The sequence below is a fragment of the Papio anubis genome, chromosome 13 (genome assembly GCF_008728515.1).
Source record: "Papio anubis isolate 15944 chromosome 13, Panubis1.0, whole genome shotgun sequence".
Lineage (NCBI taxonomy): Eukaryota > Metazoa > Chordata > Mammalia > Primates > Cercopithecidae > Papio > Papio anubis.
The window spans coordinates 96,728,825-96,740,750 of NC_044988.1; the positions used below are offsets into that span (position 1 = coordinate 96,728,825).

General features: G+C 39.3%; 1 protein-coding gene across 7 annotated transcripts in view; it reads left to right on the forward strand.

Annotated features, from left to right (window-relative positions):
- GARNL3 (GTPase activating Rap/RanGAP domain like 3) overlaps nt 1–11,926 on the forward strand; it is a 173,017-nt gene that overhangs the window by 79,899 nt on the left and 81,192 nt on the right. For all 7 annotated transcript variants that reach the window (XM_017949985.1, XM_017949984.1, XM_017949986.2 and 4 more), the window contains 2 exons: nt 8,942–9,041; nt 10,774–10,892. In XM_017949985.1, the coding sequence (XP_017805474.1) occupies nt 8,942–9,041; nt 10,774–10,892 (219 nt within the window). The remainder of the gene's footprint in view (nt 1–8,941; nt 9,042–10,773; nt 10,893–11,926) is intronic.

Consider the following 11,926-nt stretch of genomic DNA (forward strand, 5'->3'; position numbering starts at 1 on the left):
TAGGATGTATATTGTAGCATTATTTAAAATAGGAAAAAAACTGGAAACAACATCAGTTTCTTTCAGTAGAGGAATTATTATGTAAACTATGGTCCATTTACACAATGAAATGGTTAGTAGCTATTAGAATGAAGTAGACACATATGTACTACCACAAAAAAAAAGTGTTTAAGATACAGTGTTAGACATAAAGGCAAGTTCCAGAATGACTTGTTTAATATCTTGTCATTTTTCTTAAAAACAAAAAATGGTAAATACGCTTGTCAAGATGCAAGAAAATTTCTAAAAAGACACATAAGAATATAATAGTAATCGTTTCTGGAGAATGGAAATGGGAGCTCAGGATGGAAACTGGAGGACCTTAACTTTCCACTCGATGTCCTCATATACTGTTTACATATTTTACAAGTCTGTATTCATTCAACTGAAGTGTTGAATTTTTTAAAAGAAGAATCTATGTAGTTGTTAAAAAGAACAAAATAGATCTATATGTACTGACACAGAAATATTCTGAAGATATTTTCTTTAGCGGAGAAAAATTTTTCAGTGTAATAGCTACACTACTGTCCCATTTATGAAAACAAATTATGCATATGTGTATATAGGCTTATGTATGTGTATATATTTTTGTATGTATATATGTATGTGAATGTGTGATATGTGTGTATGTATGTATAAAGTAAACACATCTTTGTAAATGCATAAAAAGATTCTGGATTATTCAGACCAATCTGGTAGCACGGTTGTTAGAGGGAAAAGAAGCAGGTTGGGTCATGGAGGATGGGGGAAAGAAAAAGATTTTAATTTTTGTGTGGTTTCACATTTTTATAATCAGCTTATATTCATGCTTACATTTGTAATTTTTAAAAAAGTTTTAGTTTGTTTTTTAAAAGAATCCATCTTCCCTACTGCTACATTATCTCAGCAGTTTAACCTAGGAACTGAAGTAAAATCAGCGTAACTTCTTTCATTCATGTATTGAACTCACTCTGAAATAGACTCTATGAAAAATCAAAGGAATTATTTTAAAACTATGGATATCATTTGTATTCTGAGTGTCTGTATTTTGTGGATTCCCTGCTTAAAGTCAAGTATTTGAGAACATTCAAATAAAATCAGGGTGTCATATATGGATTTTGATTACATTCTCCTCAAAATATCCTGACCAGATTCAGTCTTCCTCCGTCACATCCCACAAGTATAAGCAGGAGGTGGGGGAAGATAATGAAGGCAATGAGAAGCTTTGGTGGGCTTTCGATCTGATTTGCAGAAATGATTCAGGACTTTTGAGTCTCTGTGGGCATGTACAGGCGTGAATTCAGCATGGAGCAACGTGAGTTCATTTCCCTCCATTGTAGCCTTTCACAAATGTTTACCTAAAGGTCATAAAATAAGCATGAGTGTTTGTAGTGTTAAACTTCAGTTATCTGGAAAATGTACTCATCAGCTTATTTTCTCCTAACTTTCTAGTTGATTTCAAATAAATAATGTGTTCCTGTTTCATTGTCAACTTAAACTGCTTGGAGAAACAGAGCTTCTGTATCTCCAAGATCTTTTGTAAAATAGATGGCACTTAAATTAGGATTTATTGTAGGTTAAAACCGCAATTAGGTACTACTTCACCCACTCCAGAAATGCAAGGACTAAAAAGCTAAAAGTTTGGTCAGAGAATGTAGAACAACTAGAGCTCTCATATATCTTGCTAATGGGAGTTTCAATTAGCGTGTGTATATCCTCTTTGGGAAATTTTTTTGGCAGTATCTACTGAAACTGAACACACGCATCGTCTGTGTCCCTGGATGTATACCCAACAGAAATGAGTGCTTGTATCCACCAAAAGACAGACACAGTAATGGTCATAGTGGCTTTATTCTTTTTTTTTTTTTTTTCTTTTTTTTTGAGACAGAGTCTTGCTCTGTCACCCAGGCTGGGGTACAGTGGTGTGATCTTGGCTCACTGCAACCTCTGTCTCCCGGGTTCCAGTGATTCTCGTGCTTCAGCCTCCCAAGTAGCTGGGACTACAGGCATGCGCCACCATACCCGGCTAATTTTTTGTATTTTTTGTATAGACAGGGTTTAGCTCTGTTGGCCAGAGTGGTCTCAAACTCCTGACCTCAGGAGATCCACCCACCTCGGCCTCCCAAAATGCTGGGATTACAGTTGTGAGCCACTGAGCCCGTCCAGTGGCTTTATTATTAATAGCCAAAAACCAGAAACAATTCAAATGTCCATCAGTGGAAGAATTAATGCATAAATTGTGGTATTCATCTGGTGGACTACTACATGGCTGTGAGAAAGACCGAACCACTGCCACACCAGTGACACGGGTGAATGTCGCAGACCAAATGACAAAGGATAAAAAGCCTGACTCGAATACACATCATATGATTTCATTTCCGTAACGCTCAAGAGCAGGTAATCCACCATGATAGAAGTTAGGACAGTGGTTCTCTTTTGGCATGTGCTTCAGTAATGACTGGGGAAATGAACAAGGGAGCCTTCTGGAATACTGAAAATATTTTCTGTATTGATCTAGGTAATGGTTATGAGGGTGTATAAATGTAAAAAAAAATCTTCGGCTGTACACTTCTTTGTGCACTTTACTGTCCGCTAGTTCTACACATCATCAGAACCTGGAGCTTGTGTTCAGAGTTCTTCTTCAGGGTCCCGGGAAAAGCAGGATTTTTTTGTTGTTTTTTTGTTGCCTAGTCTCCATTGCTTTTGTCAGTTCCTGCATGTATTTTTGTCTTTACACCATATCAAATGTGGTTTTAGCAAGGGATGGGAAGTGTCTTGCTCTGCGAGACTCACAACATTTTTGGAGTTGGGTTATTTCCCCTGTGTTTTGGTTAAGTATTCAGTGAAGAGGAAAGTGAAATAGGTAACTTTTATTTTAATATATTTTAATTTTTAATTTAATTTCTTTTTTTTTTTTTTTTTTAGAAACGGGATCTTGTTCTGTTGCCCAGGCTGGAGTGCAGTATCACTATCATAGTTCACTGCAGCCTCAGCCTTCTGGGTTCAAGTGATCCTCCCACCTCAGCCTTCTGAGTAGCTGGGACTACAGGCACACACCACCATACCTGGCTACTTTTTATTTTTTTATTTTTTATTTTTTTGTAAAGACAGGATCTAACTGTGTTACCCAGGCTAGTCTTGAGCTCCTGGCCTCAAGTGATCCTCCGAACTCGGCCTCTCAAAATGCTGGGATTATAGGCATGAGCCACTATGCCCAGCCCAGTGAATTTTCATCATTAAAGAAAACTCCTCACATTGACAGTTGGTACTCAGCATGCCACTGCCTCTGGAGTCCCATCTCTCCCTCTGAGATGCTGAGCGGCGCCTTGCGCCTCCCTGTGGTGTTCCATTCTGCACTCGGCAGTGTTCTGATCTCTGGGAGGCAGACAGATGCAAGTGCTTTGGAAGTCTAGAGTTTGTAGGTCATTTTCCATGCCTTTGAATCCCTTTGGAAATCTGGTAAAACCTGTAGACCCCTTTTCAGAAGACATGAAATTAAATACATAGAATTACGAAGGAAAACAGTTTATTGAAATAATTATCGACAGGATTTTTGAAACCTAATTTATGATACAGTAATAAATATGATTTTAAAATACATTAAGTAGGCTGGATGTGGTGGCTCATGCCTGTAATCCCAGCACTTTGGGAGGCTGAGGTGTACGGATGACTTGAGGTCAGGAATTCGAGACCAAAACCCCGTCTCTACTAAAAATACAAAAATTAGTCAGGTGTGGCCGGGCGCAGTGACTCACACCTGTAATCCCAGCACTTTGGGAGGCCAAGGTGGGTTGATCACAAGGTTAGGAGATCGAGATCATCCTGGCTAACACGGTGAAACCCCATCTCTACTAAAAATACAAAAAATTAGCCGGGCATGGTGGTGGGCACCTGTAGTCCCAGCTACTTGGGAGGCTGAGGCAGGAGAATGACGTGAACCCAGGAGGCAGAGCTTGCAGTGAGCCGAGATCAGCCTGGGTCACAGAGCGAGACTCTGTCTCAAAAAAAAAAAAAAAAAAAATTAGCTGGTGTGGTGACACACATCTGTAATCCTGTCTACTCGGGAGGCTGAGGTAGTAGAATTGCTTGAACCTCAGAAGCAGAGGTTTCAGTGAGCCGAGATCACACGACTGCACTCCAGCCTAGACAACAAAGCGAGACTCCGTCTCAGTAAAAAATAAATATATTAATTAAAATACATTAAATAATAAATCTAGCAGCAGGCCTCATAAATACTGTAATTTTGAAGAGTGAAGAGTGTAAACAGTATTTTGAGATATCTGCAATCACTATAATGAATTTTGAAAATGTCTTTGATTTTTTTTTTTGTCAGCATGGTTACCAGGACTGTCCATTCTATAGTTTTTTTGCATGTATTCATAACTGAATGAAACACTAAATTTTAGTTTGAAGTTAGGGAAAATAAAGTTATATTTGTTTTGCCCCATCCAAGTTCATACCCCCCTTTCTGTGCTGGATTCTTTTAGAACTGGCGTAGAGCATTGTTTCTCAAAGTTCAGTTTTCATCAGAACCACTTGTAAAACAGATACTGGTGCCCCATTCATAGAGATCTTAAGGAAGAAGTTTACAGTGGGCCCAAGAGTGCACATTTTAACAAATTTGAGAAGCACAGAACTAAGATCTGTTGCTGCTACCTAAAAGAAACTTCTCTGTGCCATCCACGCATCTCTTGGAGGCCCCAGAGGTTTGAATGTCCTGATGACAGCTTAAGAGTTTACTCTCTAGGCGAGAGAGAAAGACGTTCATGACAGTGTTGCTTTTAGTAGAACAAAGAAAAATAACTGATAGGCAACTGATCAAGCACAATAATGTGCAATTATGTGGTAAATACATGGAGTTGTTATGATATAAATACGTATTTATTAATAATCATAGTGGGAAAATGTGATACCAAATAGGATGCATAGTATGATCTTTATATATGCAAATGAAAATTGTGAAACAATACATGAAAATGTTAATTTGAAAATACAGGTGATTTTTGTTTAATCTTTATTTTCTAATAAGGCTAACAAGTTTTTAATGTATCAAGGAAATAAAAGTTTTTTTAAAATCCAAAAAATAAAAAAAAATTTTTAAAAAAAGAGTTTACTCTCTAGGCTCTGCTCTAGCTTTCTAGGATCCGAGGCCGTGGGACCATGATACCAACCACTGTGGAGTCTGGCTGAGGCCAGCTTCCTTGGCTGGACTCCCCCTGTGTCTGGTCAGCTGATGCCTGAGGCGGGCTGGTGGGTCATGCCATCGCTGCATGCCCTGCAGTGGCATAGTGGAAAGGCCTGAAGACTGCCAGTAGTTCATGGTTATAAAGTAAATAACCGTTGATACTGAATCATGCAAAAATCCTACAAGGAACAAAGTCCAATGATATGCTTTCACCAAAAGGTCAAAACTAAGAGGTGATATCTTGAATAGGTGATCAAAATTAACATCAACACTGAGGAACAGATGGGTATTTTGAAATATCATAAGCTGAGGACAAACCTCACTTACATGAATCTAACTGGGGAAACATCAGACAAACCCAGAATGAGGAGGGGAGATGCTGCATTCTTCAAAAATGTCGATGTCAGACACAAAGAAGGGAACTATAGACACTGGGGCCTACGGGGGTGGAAGGTAAGGACTGAAAAATTACGTATTGGGTGTTATGCTGATTACCTGGGTGACAAAATTATCTGTTGACCAAACCACTGCAACACACAATTTGCCCATGTACCAAGCCTGCACATGCACCCCCTCCAACCTAAAATACAAATTGGAAAGAAAAAAAACTAGTGACAGCCAAAAAAAAATGTCAATGTCATAAAGACAAAGAGTCTGTGGAAATGTTGCAGATGAAGGGAGTCTAAAGAAACAATGAAATGATCCTGTCCTGAAGAGAGAAAATGCTTAAAATGACATTGTTGACTCAATTGACAACATTGGAATACAGATGGTATCAATGTTAAACTTAGAAAAGTTGATAAAGCTCTACTGTGATTATGTAAGAACAAAGCCCTACTCTTGTGAAATACACATTGAAGTATTTAGGGATGAAGGCTATTATTTTACATCTGAATCTTAAATGGTTCAGAAAAAATATTGTATATGTGTGTATGTTTGTATGTGTGGGGTGGTGTGAACAAATGAGCCAGTGGGGTAAAACATTAACTGTAGACAAATCTGGTAAGTAAAAGGCAAACATGCTTTTTTACACTGCTTTTATTCTTTCAGCTTTTATATAAATTTAAAATTATTTCCAAATAAAAATGTATATGTATGTAGCAATAGCTAGTTTTTTTAAATTCCAGAAAATCTGATAAAAGCAAAATAATACTAAAATTTTCACCTACGTTTTTACTCCTTAATAGGCTTAAAAGGCAGGACATAAAAAAGGACACAGAAGAAGACGTAATGGTTAAGATAAAAAAAAGAAAAAAGAAGAAACCTCTGGAATTGGAACTGGTTTCGGTTCCAGCTCCACTGCTTATTATTTCTGTAACGTTGGGCAACATGTTTAAACTCTCTCAGTCTCAATTTCCTCATCTGAAAGTAGGGGGATAAAATAGAATCTATCTCATAAGGTTGATGGGTGGTTCTGGAGATAATGCATATAAAATACTTAGCCTAATACTTGGCATTTAGCACTCTCTCAATGCATGTCAGTATTTCCAGAGCAATGACAAGGACAGAAAGCTTCCCATTTCATTTTGTAAGGTAACATAACCCTGAAAGCATGACAGAAACACAAATAGAAAGGAAGCCTATAGATCTATCTCACAAACAAATATGATACATAAATCATTTGTTAATGTCAAGCAGTCTATTAAAAGAATAATATACCATGACCTAGTAGGGTGCATTCCAGAAATTAAGAACTTTTCAATGCCAGAAGAGCTATTACTATATTCGTGATTCATTCGTTACATTATATACTATGATTCCCCCCATTTAACCTGTTCTCTCAATAGTTGCCCCCGAAAAAAGCTTTTGGTAAATTTAATTTTCGTTCCTGAGAAAAGCCTCTTTGTAAACTTCTAATTGAAGGAAACATCTTCAGCATGATAAAGAAACTGACCACAGACATCTAGTAAATTGCTAGAGGCATGTCAAAGTCAGAGAGCATGTTTCAGTAGTCTGTCTTACATATGTGGCACAATGGAGATGTCAACAAAGCTGCAATAGAGTGACATCAGTCATGCAGGAAAACTGACATCTAACACAATCTCAGCCTATACCATGCAAGTTTCAGACATTTATTGTAAACAGTAATTTAATGCCTTATAAGGATTGAGAATGATAGAGTGTTCAATAAGTAGAACTGAGTTAATTGACAAATGATTTGGGGAAAATTGGTCCTTACCTCAGAGCGTACATCAAAATAAATGATAAGGAATGAACTATAAAAATGAAACATCTAAAAGAATATAGAGGTAAACAGTTTCATTAATGCTGGGATGGAGGACTTTTTGATACTAATTAGGCAAAAGCCATAAAGGGGAAAAAATGAAAAATTTGCTTATGCAAACATTTTAAAACATCTATGTGGCCAAAAATAGCATAGAACAAGTTTAAAAGCAAAAATTTGATCAGAAGAAATTATTTGCAATCTGTTTCAAAGATTTCACAAAAGAATACAGTAATCAGAAAACTGGCAAAGGACATAAACAGGTAACCCACAAAATAATTATAAATGACCAATAAAAATATGAAGAAAAGCTACAATCTAAGTGGCATACAGGCCAGGCGTGGTAGCTCACGCCTGTAATCCCAGCACTTTGAGAAGTCAAGGATCACTTGAGGCCAGGAGTTAGAGACCAGCCTGGCCAACATGGTGAAACTCCATCTCTACTAAAAATAGAAAAATTAGCCGGGCAAGATGGCATTCGCCTGTGATCCCTGCTACTCAGGAGGCTGAGACAGGCAAATCACTTGAACCCAGGAGGCGGAGGTTGCAGTGAGCCAAAATGGCACCACTGCACTCCAGCCTGGGCAACAGAGTGAGACTCCGTCTCAAAAAAAATAAATAAATAAGTATACAAAGAAACACAAATAAAAACAACGTTGAGATTACATTTTGCCATTAAATTGTAAAGAGGCAATGTTGACAGTATAGGGAAGATGGCACCCTCAGCCATTGCTGGTGGAACTATAATTTTGTGTCAGTCCTTCTAGATGTCAGATTGGCATTGTGTTGCAGACCCCCGACAATGTACATACCCTTTGACAAAGCAATTTAACTTCTAAGAATTATCCTAAAGAAATAATTGAACAAGTAAGTATGCAAACGTGGAATTAGAAGATGATAAATGTTATTTACAATAACAAAAAAATTGGAAGCAGCCTAATTGTCCAGTATTATTAGTTATGTCTATATAAATAAAAGGGTATAGAGCCAATAACATAGGATTATATTTATTGACATGTAAAAAAGTTATTGTCAAAGCAAGCCACAAAATATATTTAATATATTCAATATAATTTCATCTTATTAAGAAAAATACATATGTATATGCGTGGGAAAAAAACAAAAAACAAAAAAAATACCAAAACATGGATGGATTCTAGATGAATTGTGCCTATTACAGGGGTAACAAAAAGAAGGGGGTTCCTCTAGGGGGCACCAACTCCCAAATATTGTGGAACTTTCAGCCCAGAAAGGAGAGGTACTTGGTACCCGTTTTAGGAACAGCTGAACTCACTGGTTCACTGGTTATTTTTCCTACACCCCAAAGGCCTCCTGGATGCTTCCACGATGTGAATTTAGACAGGGTGTCTTTTCGAATGAGAACATGCAGCCACAGCCCTTGGGTATATGCTTTTAACAATGATTTTTCTGGTTCTTTGGCCTCTGGTTCATTGCCAGCTTCATGTTTTCTTTCTGAATAAGCCTCTTAATGTCACAACTTTGTTCCATTACAGAATGCAACTGCTCTGCCTGGTACTTGGCGAAGAACAGACGTGCACTTAGAGAACCCGGAATACCACACCAGATGGTATTTCAAATATTTTTTGGGACAAGGTAATTATGCTATTGTGGTGGTAGGGAAGAAAGGGTATTCAAAATGGAAGTTAGTGTTAGTATAATTTCTGGTATCCTATATGAGTGAAACTAGCCATTTTAGAAACACTAACATCAGGGCATTTCACTTCAAGGTCAGTAGTAAGCTTTGTAGATTAAAAGATCCAATTCAGAGTCTCAGCCCTATTCAGAGTCTCAGCCCTAAGAGTTTTTGCTCATAGTTTCCTTTTTTTATGGACAGGCATTTTTATTCCTGGAGAGCTAAAGGAGATTAGATCATCTGAAAAAGTGATTTGAGAGATAAGACGAATTTTCCAGGGTGGAAAAACAACTTTAGACTTAACAAGGCAATTGCCCTGTCTGTATTGGGTTTTGAATACTTAGTTCAAGGCAATGAGGGAGATAACTGGTTCCCTGAGCTCCAGGGCCTGTATAGCACTAGAGAGACATTAGACTGTAGACTCTGGCATCATTCATACATTCAACCATGACAAGTATTTATCACCTACTCCATGCCAGGCAATGTGCAGAGCAATGGGGATACAGTGGCAAAGACACTCATGATATGGGTTTGGATCCTGATCCTGCCATTATTAATCAAAGGACCTTACACTGGCTACTCTCCATTTCTCTGAGACGCGATTTTCCTTTCTGTAAAGTGGAGATATTACGAGTGCATATCTAATAGATCTGAATGGAAGTTTCAGTGAGATGCAGGAATAACACTAAGCCCAGTGCCTGACACATACTAACAGCTCAGTCATTAATAGCTATGTACATTTAAAGTGAAGGGCTCAAGTGAAAATATACAGAAAGGTGGAAAACAGGAGTGTGGCTAATTACAAAAGATTTGGGGAATGGAAGAATAATCACTATTTTGGGATTCAAAATTAGTTAGAGAAATTTTTTCTCAGGCTAATGTATTCATTTGTAGATATGATGCTTGAATGACAAAATGAGAGTGAGCAGACCTAAATGATGCCTTTAAAGAAATCTGACTCTGTATTATTGCAAGAAGTTCCTTTTTTTGGCCAGGCAAAATTTACTGGTGTGTGGGGGATATAGAAGCATTTATTTTAAAAAAAGGAAATCAGCAGGAAAGCCATCATCTTCCCAAATGCTTGTAAGTAGTGCTCAGAGCAGTGAGGACTTTAGAGAAAAATGGTGCCATGAGTTTGGATGCCTTCAGGTGCAGTAACAGAAAACCTGACTCAAACTGGCACAAATAGTAAAGGATATAACAAAAAACCCAGAGGCAGGGCAAGCCCTGGGGTTGGGGGATTCAGAGGCCCAGTAATGTCAAGGACCCAGGCCTTTTCCCTTTTTCTGCTTCTGCATCCTTAGTGTGGCAACTTGGCACTTGGGCTGGCCAGGTTCAGGGTCACAAGATGGTTTCAGCAATTCCAGGCATCACTTCTAGACTCCACCAGTCCAGAGGAAGAAGAAGGCAGTATTTAGAAGTGAGGAAGCCTCTCTAAAAGCCCCATGGCAGATTTCTCCTCCCGTCTCATTGGCCAGAATTTGATCACATGTTCATTCCTGAACCAGTCACAAGCAAGGGGAAGAAGAATGCATGATCCCCCGAGAGAGATCAGGTCCATCCCAAGCTGGCTTTGGGATTACTGTTCCCTGAGCATGTGGGAAGGGCTGGACACCACCTGCAGTGTCCTCTACCATCTGTGACTGGGCAGGATCAGTTGCATTCTCACTGCTCTAAACCTTTCTTTTCCAGTCCATCAGAACTACATTGGAAATGATGCAGAGAAGAGCCCTTTCTTCTTGTCTGTGACCCTTTCTGACCAAAATAATCAACGTGTTCCTCAATACCGTGCAATTCTTTGGAGAAAAACAGTAAGTATATGGCTCGTACTTGATGCAAAATTTATGCATCAGTTTCAGGAGATAACCCCTGTGATGGGGAACTGTGTGCCAGTGTCTTCCAGGGCATGCCTCATAGTCTTCTTGTGATTCACCTCTGAGAAGTTGACAGTGCCTTTGCCCAAAGCACCTTATTTTCTGCACCAGGAGACTGTTTCCTGGCCTCTAAAAAAAAAAAAAAAACTTATTTATTTTATGCTTGCCAATTACAGCATTCTAGTCTCTTCTGGTTTAAATATTTTCTTTGAGATGACTCTGTCTCTTTTGGGCAAAGAATCAAGCCTTTCCAATTTTTTTTGCCACCTCCTGCTCCTCTTGCGGTTGGTATTTGTGCACATGGGAGGGGGCTTATGAGACCTAATGGTCGCAGAAGAGACCCGTGGATCCACATAGGCGCTCTGAGTTCTGTCTGATTTCCATTGTGGAGTGACTAATCCAACCTCTGAACTCGTGACCACGGAAATATAATTGATTCCTCTGGCTCTTTTGGGTCATTGGAAAGCATCTGCCCCTGAAACCCATGGTGCCAACTATTTGCCTCTTGTTGTAAAGTCACTCCTTGTCCTGATCCCAGGTCTCCGCTAGTCTCTGAATCTCTCAGAAGCTCTCCATCCCCTCCTGGGGCACATCCTCTATGAACCATAGGTCAGATGTGAGGAGGCATAGGCCTGCGTGTGTCATACTTCTGGTCATTAACACTTGCAGCCACTGAGTTGCTACCCTTCACCAAGTTCAAACCAGGTGCTGCCTGGACTTAAGATTCCTGTGCAAGGCCATGCCCGGGAAGGGGCCTCTGATTCAAATGCTCTCAAGTGCCTCCAGGTCTTCCCTTGACAGATTTACAGCATCCCACAATGCCTTCAAAGCCTGTCCTTGGCATGGGGGCATCAAGGACCCTGGCATCTACCTCTTGGCCGGCCTTCCTTCCTTCCATCCTTCTCTCCTTCCTTCCCCCGGTCCTTCCTCCCTCCCACCCCTCCTTCGCCCTCCCTCTCCCTCCCTCCCTT